Below are 22,031 nucleotides of genomic sequence, written 5' to 3' on the forward strand. Positions count from 1 at the left end.
TATACAATAGATTTAAGGTTCCCAGATATGTAAATGGCTCAAAGACTTCTTAAGTAATAGTACACAGTACACTGTCCTCAATGGCAAATGTCCATGAGAAACAACAGTACCACCAGGAGTGCCCCAGGGGAGTGCAATAGGACCGCTCTTATTCTCTCTACAAACAAATGATCTGATGGACAGAGTGAGCAGCAATTTATATACAGGGCTATTACAAATGACTGAAGTGATTTCATAAATTCACTGTAGCTCCATTCATTGACATATGGTCACGACACACTACAGATACGTAGAAAAACTCATAAAGTTTGGTTCGGCTGAAGCCGCACTTCAGGTTTCTGCCGCCAGAGCGCTCGAGAGCGCAGTGAGACAAAATGGCGACAGGAGCCGAGAAAGCGTATGTCATGCTTGAAATGCACTCACATCAGTCAGTCATAACAGTGCAACGACACTTCAGGACGAAGTTCAACAAAGATCCACCAACTGCTAACTCCATTTGGCGATGGTATGCACAGTTTAAAGCTTCTGGATGCCTCTGTAAGGGGAAATCAACGGGTCGGCCTGCAATGAGCGAAGAAACGGTTGAACAGCCTGAAAGAGGGCAAATAGCTCAGCTGTGAATACCGAACAATGGCCATGGAGCCAGTATTTGAAACTGTGTGCCCCGACAATAAAAGAACACCTGACACCGTCATTGGTCTTAGAGTCATCTGTATAAATGAAGATCGTATTAATGAACTTCGAACAAAGTTCGACAAACCGGGAGCGGTATACCGAAGCTGGGGTAACCTCCTTTGGGAGCGAGCTGAGGTCAAGGTGAATGCAAACCTGAGCCTGGAGCCAAGGTGGCGTTTGGCTCTCGCCCACTCAAAAGGTTGCAGGGAGTGAAAAATCAAGGCGCTGAAGGAGGCGACGAAAGCGAACTCCAGGGGGTAGCAGGGCAGATACATACAACCCGTATTGACGGTCGAGACAGTCATCAAAAAAGGAACGATAAGACGGGTGGTCGGGCATTGACAATAGCCGACAGGCATTCCGACAAAGCAGTACACCGCGCCGGTAGGTTAGTGGCAATCCACCGGCTTCAGCATGAAGACTCTCGATGGGACTAGTATAGAATGCACCGATCGCAAGACGTAACCCCTGATGCTGTACAGAGTTCAGGCGGCGTAAGATGGACGGCCGTGCAGAGGAGTATACAAAGCTCCCATAATCCAGCTTTGAGCGGACAATCGACCGATATAGGTGAAGTAGGACGGTTCGATCCGCTCCCCACGATGTACCGCTGAGAACACGGAGGACATTTAGAGGATGGGTACAACGGGCAGCCAAATATGACAGATGTAGAGACCAGCTAAGTTTCCTGTCAAATGTAAGACCTAAAAATTTTGTTGTCTCCACGAATGGGAGAGCAACGGGACCGAGATGTGAGGTCGGTGGGAGAAACTCTTTATAGCGCCAGAAGTTAATACAGACCGTCTTCTCGGCAGAAAACCGGAAGCCATTGGCGACACTCCTGACGACACTGTGGTGTATGAGAAGGTGTCATCATTTAATGACTATAGGATGCAGGACAACTAAAGACAGAATTTCTAATTGGTGTGATGAATTGCAGCAAGCTTTAAATGTATAGACATGTAAATTAATGTGGATGAGTAGGAAAAACAATAATGTCATATTGATTAAATATCGAAGCACAAAACTGCAAAGCAATATAAAATAGAATGAGCAAATCAAGTTAGTAGTAGGGAAGGCGAATGATTGACTTCATTTTATTGGGAGAATTTTGGTAACGCGCGGCTCACCTCCAAAGGAGTCATCATATAGAACACTAGTATGACCTATTCTTGAGTAATGGTAAAGAGTTTGCAATCCCCACCAGGTTGGATTAAAGGAAGACATTGACGTGATTCAGAGGCTTGCTGCTAGATTTGTTACCAGCAGGTTCAATCAGCACATACACACTATGGAGGTTGCTCCATAGAGGAAATTTAGAGAACCAGCATTCGACGCTCACTGCACAACAGCTCTTTTGCCACCAACATACATTTTGCATAAGATAAGATAAATTAGGGCTTGTACACATACTTATGGACAGTCATTTTTCCCTTGCTATGTTTGCAAGTGGGACAGGAAAGGAAATGACTATTAGTAGTATGCGGTATCCTCCGCCATGCACCATGTGGTGCCTTGCGGAGTTTGTATGTAAATGTAGATTTCCTTCGGTCAGGGGTATTATTTTGTTGCCTACTACATTTATTTTCTTATATGAATGGTTATTAGGCTAAAAATACATTTTAAAGCTCCTAATTTTCCACTCAAAGCTGCTAATTTAATTCAAGTTTGATTATAATTAGCAGCTATAAGTGGAAAAGTACAGCTTTTAAATGTAGCGTGAGGAGCACACAAGACCCAAGAGATCACGCAACTATGCTCTCACCTCCTCATACTGGAACTTGCGCTTGCTCACAATCACATCCTCGATGCCCGTCCTGTCGCCGTACTTCTTTTCGTGGATGGTGTATGCTTTGTACAGCTCCTGAGCACGGTCTTTCGGTATGTGCTCCAGTGCGTACTTGTAGATTACACGAGCTCTGTCATGCTGGCAACAAAAAAATCTGATATCAACCACACTGCATGTTCTGCTGAAACTAGGTTCACAATTGCATCAGTCTAAGAAGAGACAAATGCACCACCCTAAGCAAACAAGCACATACACAGAAAAGACAGACAAGTACACAATCATAAAAATACACACACACACACACACACACACACACACACTAATTACCGCTCCATAACAAAACGTAATGGCAGACAGACTAGATTAGTGACTCAACTTGTTTTCAATAACACACTCCTACGCTATTTCATCAGAGCAACATGCAAATGAAAAGACTAGTAAATTACGAGACAGAATTGCTAAATAGGACTTAACTTCACAAGGTGAAATGTTTATTGTTTTCAGCATGTTTGATTAATGCTGTACTTTAGGGTATAGTCTTTAGTTATTGTCACTGTCAATATACTCCCCTCTTCCGTCCCTACAATGCTATATGCAAATTCTCCACTGATGGAAACAGTGCTGGATGTCTTCCTTGGTGAATACCTTGATGATGCTCGTCACTTTTTCTTTCACTGCTTCAGAGGACTGAAATCTTGTTCCTTTTAACACAAATACATGAGGAACAGATGAAAGGAACATAGATGCTAGGTCAAGTGAATAAGATGGGTGGTTTGACACCGTGATGCTGTACTTCGCTAGAAACCTCTTAAAAGACAATGCACTATGAGACAGTGTGTAGTTTTGATGCAGAACCCATAATCTGTTTTTCGACAGTTTGAGTCATTTTTTTCTTATTTTGTCACGGAGTTGAGTGAGAACCTCAAGGTAATAATGTTGATTTGTAGTTTGACCTTCAGGAAACCAGTGAAAATACACAATTCCATGTGGGAAAAAAAACAGTCATTGCTTTGAATCTTTTATTTGTTCATTCGAGCTTTTTTCACTCTTGGTGAAGCTTGACCTTTTCAGTGCATGGACTGGCTGCTACTCTCTGGAACACAAGTTAAAAACCAGGATTCATCACATATTATCACTCTTCCCAAGAAATTAGGATCATTTTCAGTGATACTGAATGTATCACTACAAACATTATCATGACCTCCTTTTTGTTCGATCGTGAGAACTTTTGGCACCAGTTTTGCACACACTTATCTCATCTTAAACTGGTTATGCAAAAAATGCATTATGGATTATTTTTCAATTCCTACAGTTTCAGCATTCAATCAAATACTCAATCCATGGTCAGATCAAATCATATTACCTACTTTTTCGATATTTTCTTCCATTTTTGATGCTGAAGGGCATCCTGGGGGTGAGTCATCTTCAAGGTCTTCTCGGTCATCTTGCAAACATTTGACCCACTCAAAAACTCACTTATGTAATAAACAGTCTCTACCATACACTTCTCTGAGTAAAAGATAGATCTCAGTGGCACCTTTTCCAAGTTTCATATGAAACTTCACAATAATTCTTGCTCTGTTATTACACTTACCATTTTTCTGGCAAAACAAAACAGCAGCTCTTACACAAATGAAGGCCATGGCTGCAGGCTTGTCTACAGACACAAGAGATGCTGCATTTGATTGAGAACGTTTCATGGTTCACAGCTATTGGGCATTCACCTTTGGCACATGCATGCTTACTCTGTGACAGGATCAGTCCCGTTATTTTATAGCCACTCCTCATACAGCCCAGTCGTTTCCATGAAAACAACTCAGATGTACAGTCAGAAGTACACCTTCATATTAATACTGCTGATAGACACCTATTGTTGTTGTTGTCTTCATTCCAAAGACTGGTTTGACACAGCTGTCCACGCTAGTCTGTGCTATGCAAGCTTCCTCATCTCTGCATAAATGCCACAACTTACGTACATTTGGACCTGTAGCAGTATCCAAACTTTGGTCTCCCTCTACATTTTTTCTCCCCACCCCCCCCCCCACCCCCCTCCCCAATACACTGATCCCTTCTTTTAGTCAAGTTGGGCCATAAATTTCTTCTTCTGCCAATTTGAAACAGTACCTCTTCATTTGTTATTCAATGTACCCATCTAATCTTCAGCATTTGTCTACATTCTCTTATCATCTAAATTGTTTATTGTCCATGTTTCATTTCCATACAAGGCTACACTCCAGGTAAATACCTTGAGAAACGACTTCACTACATTTAAATTTATATTAGAGGTTAACAAATTTTCCCATTTCAGAAATGTATTCCTTCAATGTATTCCTTGCTACTGCCAGTCTGGGTATTATATCCTCTGTACTACAGCCTTTGGCAGTTATTTTACTGCCCAAAAAGGAAAACTCATCCATTACTTTTAATGTCTCATTTCCTTGTCTAACTTACTCGGCACTGCCATATTTATTTTGATTACACTCCATTGTTTAACTTTTGTAAATGTTCTTCTTACATCCTCTTTTCAAGACATTATCCATTCTGTTTAACTGTTGTTCTAAATTCGTTGCTGTCTGTGAACAGAATTACAGTGTCATCAGCAAGCTTTAAAGTTTTTATTTCTTCTCCAAGAACTTCCGACTCCATTCCCAAATTTCTCATTGGTTTCTTTTACTGACTGCTCAACGGACAGACTGAATAACTTTGGGCACATGTTATAACCCTGTCTCACCCCCTTCTCAACTACATCTTCCTTCTCATGCCCTTCAACTCACAAAACATAATCTGGTTTCTGTACTAGCTGTAAATAACATTTCCCTCTCTGTATTTTACCCTTGCTACCTTCAGAACTTTAAAGAGTGTATTCCAGTCAACATTGTCAAAAGTTTTTTCTAAGTCTACAAATGCTATCAAGATAGGTTTGCCTTTCTACAATCTATCTTCTACGATATTCTCCTTCTAGCAATTTTCCATTCTTCAATAAATAAACTGTGTGTATTCTGCAAATATGACTTATTAAACTGATGGTTCAGTAGTATTCAAACTGGCAGTTCTTTCAAATAGGAAATATTACTATCTTCGTATAGACACTTATGAAAGCAATCGTGGCAACAATATTCTAGCTTTCAGAACGATTAGTGCCTTTCTTGAGGAGGAGATCATTAGGTCGCAGAAGACTGAGAAGGACCAGCAGCTCACTCACACACAAAATGAGAGGGCCCATTCAACCTGTAGCGAGTTCTCCCCTAACAAGCACTATCACCAAGAACTGAGGGTTCCAAAAGCTAGGATAGTGTTGACACTTTTCCTTTTATATGTGTCTCTCAACGATACTAAACACACCACCTCCTGAAGTGGGTACTGGGGAGTAATTCTGTCTCGTAATTTCTTAAGCTCCTTTATAATGCTAGTAACACATAAAGGCTCATTGTAACATAAATTACAGACACATTAAGCAAAACTGTAAGGCATTCATATTTATTCTCAATTAAACCAAGATGAACATATTTTCATGTAAAAAAGAGGACATCTCAAGTGACCTACATCATGTTGACACTGACAAATGGTCACTAGTGTTATTCCAATGATAATGCAGTTTGAATTTTTTTACATAATATAAGGATACCACCTGTCATGTCAGTAATAGGTGTGAGGGGTACTTATCAATAGTGAGATGACCGGTCGCTCGTTCCCCTTACGCATAACTGGTTCTCTGGAACATTTGAAGCTAAGTATGTCTTTTCTGGCAGATGGCACTGACCTATTGTTTTGTTCAACAATGCCTAACCACTACTGCTCACATGCCTTTATCTGAGGCAAAAGAGTTGTCATTAAGGTCAGGTATGGAATGGACGTATGCAGTCAAGTTACTCACGATTTAAAATTGTAAAAAATAATAGCCCCCAAGTGTTCTCCAGTCATGTTCATTTTTTGATACACACAAAATCTTTAAAAGATGATAATTAAGAAACTACTGAACAAACTATACGGCAATCAACTCATAAAATATTCGACAGTAGCTGTGAAATACAAATAAATTTCATTGGTTTTAAGAATCATGGCATTCTAAAAAATTTCCAGTCCCTTCCTTGTATCATTGGTGGGTATGGTCTGGTGGTCATAGATCTTGTGCAGAAGCAAGTGTAAAGTGTTCTGTTGAATTAAATGTGTACTGAATGGTGTTAATTGGGACACGGCTGCACCTCTCATCATGGACCTCTTTCGGCAATGATGAATAACTGCAGTAATTGCTGTGATATTGTCTGGTGTAAATACAGCTCGTGTGAATCCGACGTTCCCCACTAATGTTTACACCATGTTACCAGACCAATGACATCTGTAGTAAAAAGTCGTGTCTGTCTTTTTCAGAGTGAAAGCAATCATGGAAAAAAATATTTGTTATCACAGGACTGAGAATTGTTAAGTGATTCTCAAACACCAGTAACACACACTGTTCCATGAAACAGATTGTGTCATCTACTTTTTTCGGAAGATACAAACTGTCCATTACACTGCACCGGGGAACTCCATTGACGCTCATTTGGTGATGCAGTGGGGACTTTTACGTGGCAGGCACTTGTATGGTGACTGTAGCAACTGTTGCCACCTGCTGACAATATTTGGAACTGACTTTGCAAATTGTGTATCCACTTCATATGATGTTCTCAACAGAAACACGACTTGTTGGAACACCACAACATTCACTGTTGCGTAAGTTCTTTTATTTCAATGTTAATGGGCTCTTTGTGAAACACACTTTACTTGTAACAATGATATCAATATCAGCAATTATAGAGGCACGGCTAAGTGTTACAGTCCTTAGGCCGCTATTACACAATCAAATTTCTTTGTCAAAGATTGGATCAAAGATATGATCAAATAGCCTGGGGGCTAAGCCATGTCTCCGCAATATCCTTTCTTTCAGGAGTGCTAGTTCTGCAAGGTTCGCAGGAGAGCTTCTGTAAAGTTTGGAAGGTAGGAGGCGAGGTAATGGCAGAAGTAAAGCTGTGAGTACCGGGCGTGAGTCGTGCTTCGGTAGCTCAGTTGGTAGATCACCTGCCCGCGAAAGGCAAAGGTCCCGAGTTCGAGTCTCGGTCGGGCACACAGTTTTAATCTGCCAGGAAGTTTCATATCAGCGCACACTCCGCTGCAGAGTGAAAATCTCATTCTTGAATTTTGTAGTTGTCGGCACACACCAATTGTATTTACTGGCAATGTTTATAAAAACACTACAGACGACAGAACGCTGCAGCGATGCTAGCGCTCCATGTGGTAACATGTCACATTGCAGGGAACAGAACACAAGCGATTTCTTTGATCAAATCTACAGCGAGGCCCTACATTTGATCAAATATTGGATGACATTTGACAAAGTTCCTATTACATCATCAAATATCTTTGACAAAGATATTTTACAAAGAAATTTGATAGTGTAATACCGGCCTTATGTCAATTACTGATGACAAAATGTAAATTTGAATGTTAAAGCTATACTTACTTCTTTCTGGCCTTCCTCGAACTTGGCAAACGCGATGTACAATTTCTCATCCATCATTTCTTCACCGTAGAATTCCACTGCTCTTTCATATACTTTTCTCGCTCCACTAATAAATCCATGCTGTTCTTCAAACCTAAACATAAAATTATTATGTACATAGCTGTCTCTATAGCAAAATCAAGTAGGAATGCTGCATGTTTTATTTAACCAGCCAAACAATAAATGAGTGTCAATATTCAATGTTTAAATTTCATGAGAATGTGCAAAAAAAGGTGTAAATTTGGACACCAGGTAAGTAGTCTGTTTGCATTTAATGTCTAACAAAGGATCCACTACTACACTTTACTCATGAGTTCTGTTGCATTGTTCAATAGAAAGAACTTTCTGTCATGGTACTAAATACACACTCACTCAACAACTACTATGACAATCAATAGTTAATGTGTGCCTTTTCTGACGATAGAGTTCACATTTTTAAAATTTGTTTTATTCTGCACACCACAGCATGGTAAATAGTGAAGTGTAAGTCATGTTACTATTACTTGTCTACTTTCCAGTTTTTTAGGAAGGAAATAACTTTAGAGTTTAACATCCTATCGACAATGCGGTCAGTAGACAAGGATCACAAGCTCGGGTTACAGAGGTATTGGGAAGGAAATCAGCTGTGGCCTTTTTCAAAGAAACAGCACTTGCCTGGAGCAATTTAGGGAAACCACAGAAAACCTAAATCTGCTCTTTTTGATTACACTCCATTGTTTAACTTTTGTAAATGTTCTTCTTACATCCTCTTTTCAAGACATTATCCATTCTGTTGAAATGTCGTCCTCCGGTATGCGAGTCTAGTGTGCTCAACAGTGACACCCCTTTTGGTCAGTTTTAGTATGAGGGTACTATTAGAAAAGAAAAGATTCTGCATATTTCCTCACTCAGGGAAAAACAGCTAGAGATGATGAGAACTTGATAAACCAATTAAATGCCTCAGAAACAAAGCTGCAATATGGAAGAAGTGTATTTCATACGAACAGATACACCTTCATCTTAATAAATTCTTGCTATTGGCAGTTTCTAAAATTTTTAGTAAGTTTTAGTCAACAAGTCCAGCATGCAGAATGGACAGAAATGCATTCCAACTCCAGTCGACAAATTACTATTTGTCCACGATAAGAAAACTGTTCTTACTGGTGCTGTCAGCTGCAGAGAAAACTGTTGTTAACAAGAATATACTGTACTTATTTGTCTCTCAGTACTGTCAACATTTCCATGAGTGTCACCTCTGCTTTCGTATAAACACGGAACACGGGTGACGGGGTCAGCACTGAGGGAAGGAGCCTGTGCTACCGCTTACACTCCTCCCCCCATGGCAGTCCTAATGCAGGGACAAGGCACGCTTTCTGCCATTCCTGACAGCTACCGCACAAAAGGTATTAATATTGTGACCAAACAGTAAATTATACAAGAGCAGCTCATATTTATGTAGTATTTCTAGCTTGAAGAGAAAAGTGTGTATTTAACAAGCAGCACTGTCTTTAACTGAGTAATTGTGGGTTGACACAACTGCTCTGAAATCACTTTTATTCAATTTTCAAAGTTTCTAATAACGTCTTTTTAAGAAATGCCACACCTAAGGAATTCTAGTAGATACTGTGCTACGCTTCCATTGTTAATCACAGAGGTAAAATTTAATACTCTGCAAGAAATTCAGCCTAGCTGTCTCTTCTTACCTCGCATATTTAATCCAATTTCTGATTTCTGCATGCACATAGACAAATCGCTCATATATCCCCCTTGCACGATCTATCTCCTTGTACCGCAGTTCAAACTTTATATAAGTGAGCCACGCCTGTTCATCAGGTTCCCATTCCATCCACCTTTCGAATACGAGTCTTGCACCTGTAGTCAGAAAGAAAACTGCATTACTCACACACATATACACATAAGTTTGATCAATTATATCATGTTGGTTACAATGTGATAAAGTTTTTCTCATCAAAGTGGTAAAAGGTTTATAGATAAATAAAGCTGTATATATCATATAGGATGTGTGTGATCTGATTAATCTTTGTTGACTGTAATTATTTCATTACAAATATGAAACAAGCAAATATTTAGTATATAAGGCAGGTACAGCCGTGTACATGATTCCAAAAAATGCTCCCATGAAGTTCAATATTAAAATTTTTATTGTTCAGAATGCAAGACACTTGCCTAATGACAATGATATTAGTAGATTGTGTAAAAAGAATGTATTTAAGGAAATATTCAAATTTTTTAATGTTCGAAAATCATGTGTGCTTGAAAATTTAATCCTGTTAATAAGTATTTGTTTTAGGATTGGCATACGCCATTTGAAAGTCCAGATTCTTTTCAATGCAAAGAATATCTTGTATGTTATTTCTAAATTTTAAAACTCAGGAAATCTCATCACTCAAAAACTCATTCAAATTTTAGAAAATAAATCTTTCAAAATCTTTTTCTAATAGTTCTATTTTTTCTGTTTCCAAAAATGTACACCTTTACTTTTAAAAAACCACTAGTTAATTAGTAAAATATCATGACTATAAAACTGGACTGCTAGAAAAATCTTGCCGAGCTTTGCTAGGTAACTGTATGCCTACAAATCGATTCCAAACTATAGGTCATATTAATGTCTTTTTAACAACATACAGTTGATACTTGAATGAACTAACTCTACTGCAAGATGTGTATAAAAATTACCTATTATCCTCACCTTCTGTGCTACTACTAAATATAGTATGTAATTGCTCTGTATTCTGATATTTTGTAAAAACCTTCCTATGCAGGTCTTTAAGCAGGCACAGTCAGTCTCTGCTAAGGTTTCAATGAGAAATTTTCTGTTAAAATGTCATCAAATAAAACTGAAATAAGCAATGGGCAGAAATATGGGACTCAACAGTGTATCTGCATACAAACATCCCAGATCCGAGCTCTCAAGGGGACATTATTACCAACAATTAGATGCTTCATTAAAATTAACAGAAGCTATTTTAAGATAAGTAAAGGAAAAAGGTAATTACAACACACACACAAGTTGACACAAAACTCAGGCTTTTAACTTAAAATAAACAAACCATGTCTCACATTACTCTTAACTGTATCATGTTTGAAAGATGAATATTTTAGACATTTCTTTAATAAATTAAATTCCTTGGCATTACTGTGTGGACTTCCTATAACAGCATTTTCTTTTTTTGTTGTTTTTTTTTTTTTTTTCAGAACAGGAAGCTCTTGGAAATTTTGTGAAAGGACATGAGAAATTAAGAAAAAATCTCACTGTAGAGAGCACCATGCCGAAAGCTAGTTCAGTTCTGATGAATACCTCAATTAAATGACAGCAGCCAGTGAGAGGTAGACTCCTTTTCAATACCTTGCTGTAAATAACACTGGCTGGTAATAATAGCCCACCTCCAGAATGTGGCATAGTCGCACTTCAGTGGCACAAACACCACGGAACGACTTGACCATTCCAGGGCATAGATGGACTCCTGGATGGTCGCTACCAATGGATGGCGGGGGTAGACCTGGTCGATAGCTTGTAGGCTGCTCAAGGAGTCAGTACAGAGAAGATACGACTCACCGGGGCATGAACAGATGCGCTCAAGAGCATGAGATATGGCCACCAGCTCTTCAGTGAAAACACCGCAGCCATCTGTTCAATAAGTCTTCCATGAAAATATGTGAAGCCAATGTGACCATCAGCCATCAAGCCATCAGGGTAAACCATGCACATGTCAAGAATCGAGAGGAAGTGACAGCAGAGAGCTGCGGGGTTAACTAAGTCCTTAGGACCCTGTGAAAGGTCCAAGCAGAGCTACGGCCTAGGTGTACACCATGGAGATGTACATGAATGGACTCGAGTATAGATGGTAAAGGCAAGGACTCCACTTCAGACAGAAGAGATCGGACGTGAACCACAATCTTAAGCCCTGAACTGGGCCTCCAATGAGGGAGATGAACAGCCATGGGTGGGAAAAGGATGTGGTAATTTGGATGCTCAGGAGAACTACGAATGGGCGGAATGTAGCCGGTGAGCAGTTGTGCATGCCTAACCTTCAATGGAGGGACTCTGGTGTCCATCAGGAACCTGGTTACCAGATTCGTCCTAAAAGCTCCTGTTGCCAGTCAAACGCCACAGTGGTGCACTGGGTCAAGTATACGCAATGCTGAGGTCGCCGCCGAACCACAAACCAGACTCCCACAGTCAAGGCTCTGTAGAACTGCAGCAGCGTAGAGCGATCTGCACCCCAGTTGGTGTTGCCCAGGCAGCGGAGGGCATTGAGGTGCTACCAGCCCTTCCGCTTCAGCTGACGAAGATTAGGAAGCCATATCAATCGGGCATCTAAAACCAGTCCTAAGAATAGATATGTCTCCACTACAGTGAGTGGATCGTCATTAAGGTAAAGTTCTGGTTCCAGATGATTGGTACGACACCAAGACTTCGCAGCTGAAAACTGGACGCCATGGGCTATAGCCCATGACTGCACCTTGGGGATGGCTCCCTGTACGTGCCACTTGGCAACACCAGTACTGGAGGAGCCGTACGAACTGCAGAAGTCGTCTGCATACAGGGAAGGTGAGACCGAAGGCCCCGACAGCTGCTGCTAGACCATTAATGGCCACTAAAAATAGACACACACTCAATACAGAGCCCTGCGGGACCCCATTCTCCTGGATATGGGGTGAACTCGAGAGGCACCAACTTGGACATGGAAAGTACAGAGCGAGGGGAAATTTTGGATAAAAATTGGGAGCGGGCCCTGGAGACCCCAATAATATAAAGTGGCAAGGATATGATGTCGCCAGGTTGTGTCGTAAGCTTTTCGTAAATCAAAAGAGACGGCAACCAAATGTTGGCGTCTGGAAAAGCATGTTTGAATGGCAGACTCGAGACAAAACTAGATTATCAACGGTAGAGCGAACCTGGCGGAAACCGCCCTGGCATGGAGACAGTAGGCCACTTGACTCCAGGACCCAACACAATCGGCAAATTACCATACATTCTAATAGCTTACAAAGAATGTTGGTGAGGCTGATGGGTCGACAGCTATCCACATCAAGCAGGTTTTTACTAGGTTTGAGCACTGGAATGAAGGGTCTCTCTCGCCACTCGATGGAAAGGCACCATCGCACCAAATCCGGTTGAAGAGGATGAGGAGAAGTCACTTGTAGTTGGGCGAGAAATGCTTGATTATCTGACTGTGGATCCAATCTGGCCCAGGAGCTGTGTTGGAGCAATGAAAGACACTGAGGAGCTCCCACTCTGTAATTGGAGCATTATAGGGTTCACTGTGACATTCAGTGAACAAAAGGGCTTTCCTTTCCACCTGCTGTGTGAGGGTGCGAAATGCTGTGGGATAATTCTCTGACATGGAGGCTCAGCAAATTGCTTGGCAATTGCATTTGTGTCAGTAGATAACACACCACTGATGTTAATGCCAGTAACACCAGTCGGGGTCTGGTACCCACAAACACGTCTGATGTTCGTCCATACTTGGGGAAGTGATGTATGGCATCCAATGGTCAAGAAGTACCTCTCCCAACATGCCTGTTTCCGTCTTTTTATAAGCACTCGAATGTGGGCATGGAGCAGTTAAAAAGCTATTAGGTGCTCTAGGGAAGGGTGCCGCTTATGTCGCTGTGGAGCTCGCCAATGCTCTTTAGTGGCCTCAGCAATTTCAGCAACCACCAAGGTATTGACTTTCACTGGGGGCACCCTAAAGAACAAGGGATCATGTTTCATGCCGCAGAAACGATCATTCTAGGGACCTGCTCAACTAGCACATAGATGTTACCATGAGGGGAAGATTCAACAGTGACAGCAGAAGTGAAAGCTTCCCAGTCTGCCTTGTTTAAAGCCCATCTTGATAGACGTCCGGGGGAATTGCGCTGGGGGAGGACAAGAAGATGGGAAAGTGGTCACTACCACACAAGTCATTGTGGGCTCTGCAGTGGACAGATGGGAGAAGTCCTGGGCTGCAGAGGGATAAATCAATGGCCAAGTAAGTGCCATGAGCCACACTGAAATGTATGGGGGCCCCAGTATTTAACAGGCAGAGGTCGAGTTGAGACAGGAATGTTTCGGCATCTCTACCTTAGCCAGTAAGCACAGTGCTATCCCACAAGGGGTTATGGGTGTTAAAATCTCCCATAAGTAGGAAAGGTTTAGGAAGATGATGATTCAGTGCAGCCAACGCGTTCAGGGGTACTGCACCATCTGCAGGAAGATATATGTTGCAGACAGTTATTTCCTGCATCATCCTTATCCTGACAGCCACAGCTTCAAGAGGGGTTTGAAGGGGCACAGGTTCACTGCATCCTATTGTGAATGAAGCATTAGTGAGATCCAGGTCCTCAAGGGACGCTGAAATCTCTACCTCACCCACAGGTGCAGAATTGGTAGGGAGTGTTGGTGTTGGGGCCACCGGAGGGTCCTTTTTGACTTCTTTGTTCGCTTGCCCTCTCATTTCTCATTAGGGGGTAGCTGGGAGGACTTCTCTGAAGTAGCTTCAGGCACAGAGGAAGACCGGGAAGCTCTTCGTCCAGCAACTTTTGGCTCCTTAGCCACTGGCGAGAGTCTGCTGTGGCATTAGTGGAGACCTTGGGAGAGAGGATCCCAAAGGACCCCTTCGGCACGAGAGGAGCCGGAGGAGGCTGTTGCTTCTCCAGCTAGAGGGAGGGCACCGATGTCCCCTGCATTTTTTTGTGTGTGTGTGGGGGGGGGGGGGGAGGGAGAGGCTTGCTCCCGAAGTAGGCACTTTGGAGGCAACGGAAGGAGATTTTCGCTCTACCACCAAGGGGGCAGATGTATTCTGGAGGCCCGGAGGGGCCACTGTTCATGGCACAGAATGTGGTACAACTGGTAATTGTGATGGCAGTGGTAATGTAGCTGTAGCGTATGTGGACATCAACTGAACAGGGTGTAATCATTCAAATTTACGATAGCCTCTTGTTAAGTCAAACGGTCCAGAGTCTTGTACTCCATGATTTTCCAGCAGGGGAAGTGCTGCTCTCCACAGTTGATACAATTGAGAGGAGGCGCACAGGGAGTATCTACATGCAGTGGATGTCCGCAGTCTTGACATGGCGTTGGAAGTGCAGCGGGAAGACATGCTCGATTTTCCAGCACTTAAAGCGCCACATAGGGGCAGAGACATATGGTTTAACGTCACAGCAGTAAACCAACGCCTTGACTTTTTCAGGCAATGAATCACCCTTAAAGGCCATGATGAAGGCGCCGGTAGCAACCCTGTTGTCTTTGGGTCCCCTGTAAATGCGACGGATGAAATGAACACCCCACAGTTTTGGATTGGCGCGGAGCTCGTTGTCAGACTGCAAGAGGAGGTCATGATGAAAAATAATCCCCTGCACCATGTTGAGGCTTTTATGGGGAGTACAGAAAAAGGAATATCACCCAGTCGCTCACAAGCGAATAACACCCGGGATTGGGCTGGAGATGCTGTCTGAATCAAGACTGCACCACTTCTCATCTTGCACAGCGCTGTCACTTCTCCGACCTCATCCTCAAGATGTTCAACAAAAAATTGAGGCTTCACAGGTAGAAAGGAGTCCCCGTCCATTCTGCTCCAGACTAAATACTGAGGCGAATATGGCTGTCTTCTTTCTTTAGTCCTACATTCCTCCCATGGTGTAGCGAGGGAGGGAAACGATTTAGGGTCATATCTGTCTGCACTATACTCAATCTTGACCTTCTTAGAGGCTGCTGGCACTGTACGGTCACCAAAAAGAGATGACTTAGTCCCCTTCATTGCGGATCATCTGCCCTGATGCCAACCACTCCACTCAGGGGCTCTCCCCCTGGGTGCCTCCCAGCCACAGCACAGGCCACCTGGCATGATGGCTGTTGCCGGGAGTCCTGACACCCCAGGAAGACAGGCATCTACTCCTTGCCATACGTGGGGAGTTTACATCTCAGGCATCAGCAGCGTGATCCCTGTGTTGTCAGGGGGCTACCACCAAATGCGTACATGACGGCCCCACCACAACGGACTGGCTACCGTGCTGGATATTGGCCGCAGAGAAATCCAATACTATCATGGGGGCAAAAGAGGACAGTAGACAATGGAACAAGATGACATGCTCTGAAAAAGTGTCGTCGCCCAAATAGTTGAATTGCAGGTGGAGGTGCAAAGCCACGACAAGAGGTTCAGCAAATCAATTTTAAGGGCAGTATGGATAACCACGTAAGGCATCCTTCCCCATATAGCCAGCACTTCTGTAGAATTTGGAAAGTGGTAGGTCAAACCATAAAATGGGATCTGAACTTGTAGAGCCGAAATGTGTGAACTCCTTTTAGTTGCCTTTTACGACAGGCAGGGATACCTTGGGCCTATTCTAACCCGCAGGGGGAGATGATAATGGGAGCGGAGGATGTGTTGAAAGAGAAACTCCAATCTGCATACTTCAGACAAGCTAGTGTTGGCTAAAAGGTTCTGAATGTGAAGCAGCCTTTGACATTGAGCAAATTATGTACAGCTTCATGTTGTTTCACTGGATGGTCAGCTCTGTTCATAACAACAGTTTGGCAGTGGCTCCTCATCCACAGGTGGACAGCTGATTGCAGTGTTTGGAATATGGTTGGTATATGACATGGTTGCTTTCACAGACCTGTGACAGAATTAGAGTACGAAGTGATGGATGAATGGAGTGGGCAGGTCTTGCACCTTTATCTGCCACAGGGTTGTGATACCTGTAGTGACAGGGTGGGAATGAGAGTGACATACAGATGGACTATGATATTGTGGAGGTTGAGTGGGCGACAGAACAACACAGACAGGTGGGAACGATCTCAGATAGGATGGTCCCCATTTCGAGGCAGGAGAGAGAGAATCAAATCCACAGCAAAGGATATAATTCAGTTGTTCCAGTCCAGGATGTTACTGGGTGACGTGAGGGTGTTCCTTTGTAGCCGATTCTTGGGGGTAGCGTGAGGACTGGGGGGTATGTGAGGATATGACACAGGAAATCAATCTGTGGACTAGGTTTGGAGGTTATTGCCTGCCTGTGAAGGCCTCTGTGAGGCCTTCAGAATACTGGGCAAGGGAGTTTTCATCACTGCAGATACATCTTCCATGGGTGGCTAGGCTGTATGGTAAGCATTTTTTGGTGTGGAAGGGATGGCAGCTGTCGAAATGCAGGTACTGCTGGTAGTTACTTGGTTTAGTGTGGTCAGAGGTGTGGATAGAACTATCAAAGAGATTGAAATTAGTGTTAAGGAAGGTGGTACATTAGGTAGCGGAGGACCAGGTGAAGATGAGGTGTTGAGGTTGTGAAGGAATAGGGCATCTTGGTTCTGAGTCCAGATCACAAAGACATTATCAATGAACCTGAACCAGAGCTGGAGTTGGGAGTTTTGGGAGTCTAAGGAGGTTTCCCCTAGATAGGCCATAAACTGTTTGGCAGTGGGTCAGGATATAGTTGGTAAAATGTATAAGGGATGAGGTAGTGGGTTTGGAGCCTGAAGGATGTTGGGAGAGGTGGCATTTGATAGTGGCAAGGCCATGGCCATGAGCAATGTTGGTGTACAATAACAAGTAGGGATCCAGGAAGCGAAGGAGTGGGGATGGTGAAAAGTTAGTGAAGGAAGTGGCTAGTATCTTTGATGTGGGAGGTTAGGTTTCAAACAATTGATTGGAGGTGTTGGTCAGCAATGGAGGAAATTCTTTAGCGAGAATACAACAGCTAGCTACAATGAAACATTCAGGGTTATTGTATTTGTGGGTTTTTGGGGAGCACATAGAAGGCATTGTCAGGGTGAGGAGGGAGATGGACTCGGTGAAAGGCTCTGGGAAGGTCCTATGGATTCCTGTAAGGATTGAAGGCTATGTTGCACTTCCATGATAGAATTACTTTGACAGAGCTTGTAGGTGGAGGAGTCAAAATTGTGGCAGATGCCTTATGTCAGATAGTCACAACAACTCATCTTGACATTGGTGCAACCTTTGTCTGCAAGGAGGATGATTACGCCTCGATCTGTTTTCACATTGTGTATGACTGTCCTTTCTTCTGCTGAAAGGAAAGGGTCTAGGAAAGGATGGAAATGCCGAGGATTTCCTGGAAGCTGGCTATTGTCCATTTCTTAATGATTGACCCCTGACTTGGAGCACATTTCTGGTCACATTGCATGACAAACATCAATGTGTTATACATCACCAGAATCATGGAAATGTCTACTTCTATTTGGGCTACGAATATTACACTTTAGTTGAAAAGGGGGCAGCATACACAATAATATTTAAGAGAATGTGTGCTTTTCTGATCATTTTTTGGAGAGTGTCAAATTTGAGGATTCATAGAAGTCAATGACAATTACGAGAAAAAGTTCTTTTGCACAGTTTACAGATAAAACCATACTCAACTTTGAGACGAATTGTCGTTCCTTTCCAATAAGCTGTTTTGTCCTAATAATTGTGGGTGCAGATTGCTGCAATTTGCCTAATGGTGATACTTTTCTACAAGACAAAAAGCACAAATGCAAGCTCTGTTGCTGCCTTTCACAGCTATTATGTTTTTGTGCACTTAAATCTACATCTTTAATTTATTTGCTTTGGCATTTCTCTGCGCTGTAGACTCGTATGTTTTATGTTGCCAGACCTCTGTACAGTGCTTCCACTTTACTGCTCATTGCTGCAGTGTTTACACTGCGGCTTCCTATCAGACAGGAAACAATCATGCTTGTTTTTGTGTAACATGATTAGTCATCTTGTACTTGTATGAAACCATGCATCATTTACAGAGTTGGGAAAACTCTACTGTGATCAGTGTGCATGGTTACTTCGAGGCCAAAAAAGAACACGGTGCAATCAGTTCCGTATCACAGCCAGTAAAGAGAACTTCTGAAGTCTCTATTAGTCAAAGTACAAAGTAGAGTGAAGCAAAATTACAGTGAAGCAAATTTCAAGAGAATATAGAAAAATTTCATGTCTTATTAATAAAAAAAAATAAAAAAGGAGGGAGAGGGAGAGGGAGAGGGAGAGAGAGAGAGAGAGAGAGAGAGAGAGAGAGAGAGAGAGAGAGAGTTCTGGCAGGCGACAGAAGTTCGGACGAGTTTATACAGGGAGTCACAAGAAGAAAAATTCATGACTTTTATGTGGAAAAGCAGTTTCCAACAGTGACAGCTGTGAAGGAAAAGTTGAAGGTTGAAGTGGATGATTTTCCCAATACGAGTGAAACAACCTTTGGGCGTGCTATTTGAAAATTGGGTTGCAGATACAAAATGTTCAATGAAAAACCTGTGCTGATGAAAAATAATCGGTAGCAAGAAAAAGAGAAGAATTTTTGTGGAAAATAAGACATGTCCACAACACTGGATGACCTATTTATTACACTGATGAGAGGTGGTGTGGTGTGAATCATTCCAGAATGTTTGGTTGGCAGGAATAAAAAATGCCTTATGCATCGGAAAATGGATATGATTATCACAGACCAACTGTTCAAGAGTGGAATGGCTGGGAAGGAAAAATTCAAACACCGCCTGGTTCTGGAAAAAGGATTATAATAGGCCCACATTGGGAATGAAGATCGGTTCAGGCAAAATGCTGGCTTATATTTTACTGGGCAAAAGGAGGTGCACAGTATCACACTGAAATTAATGCCACAACTACAAAGAGTGGTTTAGGTGTGCTGTCAAAAAATTACCAAACAGATCTGTGATTGTTTTATATCAGGCTCCATATCACACAATGATAAATTCTACATCATAAAATCCATCTACAAAATGGAGAAAGGATTCTGTTATTGAATTGCTGGAAAGCAGTAATATAGAGCTTCCATCGAATGCCATATCACATGAGGAATTTACTAAAGCTGACCAACTGGAACATATGCAACTGCACTTCAGGTTGCAGGAATACCTTTTGGAAAGCATATTGTGATCAGTGGACAAGGAAATTAAACTTCTGTGGTTGCCTGTAGGGCACTGCGAACTGAATGGCATTGAACTTATATTGGCATGTGTCAAAAACAAGGTAGCAAAGGAGAACAAGAATTTTAAAATAAATGGTACTTTACAGTTGTGTCACTTTGCTTTGGAATGTGTTTCTCAAAGTGCCTGAAGGAACTCGGCGAGTCACGTACACAAACACAAAAACAATTATCTAGAAAGAGCCCACCATCTTGACACAGCAATAGAAACATAGCTGATCCACATAGACGAGTAGATGACTGCAATAGCAGCAGCGAGACCTCAGCCGGCAGCAAAAGTGATTAAGATAGATTTTATTTCAGTCATCATTCTTTAGTGCAAAACTGATTCGAGCAAACTGACTTTTCCATTTACTGTTGACATGTGCTATACAAATTGTGAGCTGCTTGGATATCGAGCATTTATTTGGAATTTTCCATATTATTTCTCTCTACTTGCATCAAAAATTGAAAGCAGCAATGCCGTCCAGGAATGAGACTATGACGTTGCCATTCTTCTCTAATGAACAGGAACTTATGGTACTTTACAACACTGGTGGCATGCTGATGTGTGAAAAGTACACTCCATCACAACTTCACATATATTGCAACTACTACAACAATTGCTTTATGAACTCTTAACTAACAAACACAAAATTCTATGAAGACAGTAGTATACTGCCAATTTTTCATGACTAGAAAAAAAAGCCGTTCTCATAGATTTCTAAAACATGCACACACACGTACCCGCAATGTTCCCCAGCATTTCTTCCATGTATGTGTATTTGTACCAAAACTGATTGGCACGAGGTAGTATAGTGACTGCTCTGTCCCAGAGATTGCGCGCATGGTTTACTTGTCTGTTCCGCATTTCCATTTCGGTATACTTCAACCAAAGGGTAATGTTGCGATGATCTACATCCAATGCACGTTCGTAAATGGAGCGTGCTCTGAAAACAAACATTTATGTGTCTATCAGGATATGAAAGAACAAGTATATTCAAAGTCTTAGAATAATTACTTCTGAGAAATGTAAAGTAGGCTAATATAAAACTCACATTACAATATATATTTCTACAGACATGTTCATAGGTATTCAAAATTGATACCCACTAATGAAAACTATTTCTTGCAACAATGATGTAATTCACTTGAATGCTGTAAATTAGCATCTAGCATAAAGGCACAAAACATACACGTTGGGAAGAAGCTGTTGAGGGCAGGAAACAGAAGGTATTTTTTTTTTTACATTGTCCTCTGTAAAGAATGTCCTGTGTCACATTTCCCTAACACATGCAACAAAAAGGTTGTTTCCTGAAGATAACGACATTGGTACCTTTGGATTTCCTTCTGACTTTCTTCCCATTGTGCGTATTTTATCCAGTTGCTGATAACTGTCCTGTTCTTTCTTAGGCTGTCTTCAAAACCTCTTCGCTTCCTATGCTGGTAATCAGCTAATTCTTCTGGATCAGAGATTTTTTGTTTTGGAGGCTAAAGAAAGAAATTAATGGTTTGTTATTAATACGTACACAGTACAGAATACCATTTGTCATAATTCAAATTTCGCTGTCGACGTACCGGCGGTAGTATCTCAAGATCCCTTTCCTTCGCTTCACGCAGAAGTTGTTCTGCTGTAATCTGGATTTCTGCTGGTGCTTTATTTTTTACCTGAAACAGCAAAACGCATGCTGAACATCAAACAAGTATGTAAACATTGGTTAAACAACTTAAATACCAGACGGCAAATGTTCAGTTCCTCAAATTTATTTTCAAGTAATTCAAAAACAGATCGAAAACACTCACTTTTGCCACTTTGGGCATTTTCTGTGGTTTGGTTTCCATGTTTTTCTCCGTGGCCTACAATACACAAATACCCTCCCACAACACTACCGAAGCACTCAGTGTCAACAATCTCATAGATTCTACACCTGTATGCCTGTAAGTCAGAGATCACTGCTGTAAGAAGTAGCTAACTGTCAGAGAGTATTAAAGAAGTTTCAAAGATATGACACAACATATACCAAAGCTACAGTGACCGTTAAGGTCGATTTATTTAATACAGTTGAATATGTGCAATGTTGTTTAGAATAATGTTATCGTTACAGCCAGCGTGAAGTTAACTATTCTCGAATG

The 22,031-nt window shown here is 41.8% G+C and overlaps 1 protein-coding gene across 1 annotated transcript in view; it reads right to left on the reverse strand.

The window, feature by feature from the left end:
- Positions 1-21,827, reverse strand: part of LOC126106327 (protein crooked neck) — a 79,454-nt gene extending 57,627 nt beyond the window's left edge. The window contains exons 1-7 of the mRNA XM_049912575.1: positions 21,702-21,827; positions 21,477-21,566; positions 21,235-21,389; positions 20,646-20,848; positions 9,683-9,851; positions 7,962-8,094; positions 2,441-2,602 (exon numbers count right to left, since the gene is read on the reverse strand). Coding sequence (XP_049768532.1) covers positions 2,441-2,602; positions 7,962-8,094; positions 9,683-9,851; positions 20,646-20,848; positions 21,235-21,389; positions 21,477-21,566; positions 21,702-21,740 — 951 coding nt within the window. The 5' untranslated portion in view covers positions 21,741-21,827. The remainder of the gene's footprint in view (positions 1-2,440; positions 2,603-7,961; positions 8,095-9,682; positions 9,852-20,645; positions 20,849-21,234; positions 21,390-21,476; positions 21,567-21,701) is intronic.
- Positions 21,828-22,031: the final 204 nt, after the last annotated feature.

This window comes from Schistocerca cancellata, chromosome 10 (assembly GCF_023864275.1).
Source record: "Schistocerca cancellata isolate TAMUIC-IGC-003103 chromosome 10, iqSchCanc2.1, whole genome shotgun sequence".
NCBI classification, from domain to species: Eukaryota; Metazoa; Arthropoda; class Insecta; order Orthoptera; family Acrididae; genus Schistocerca; species Schistocerca cancellata.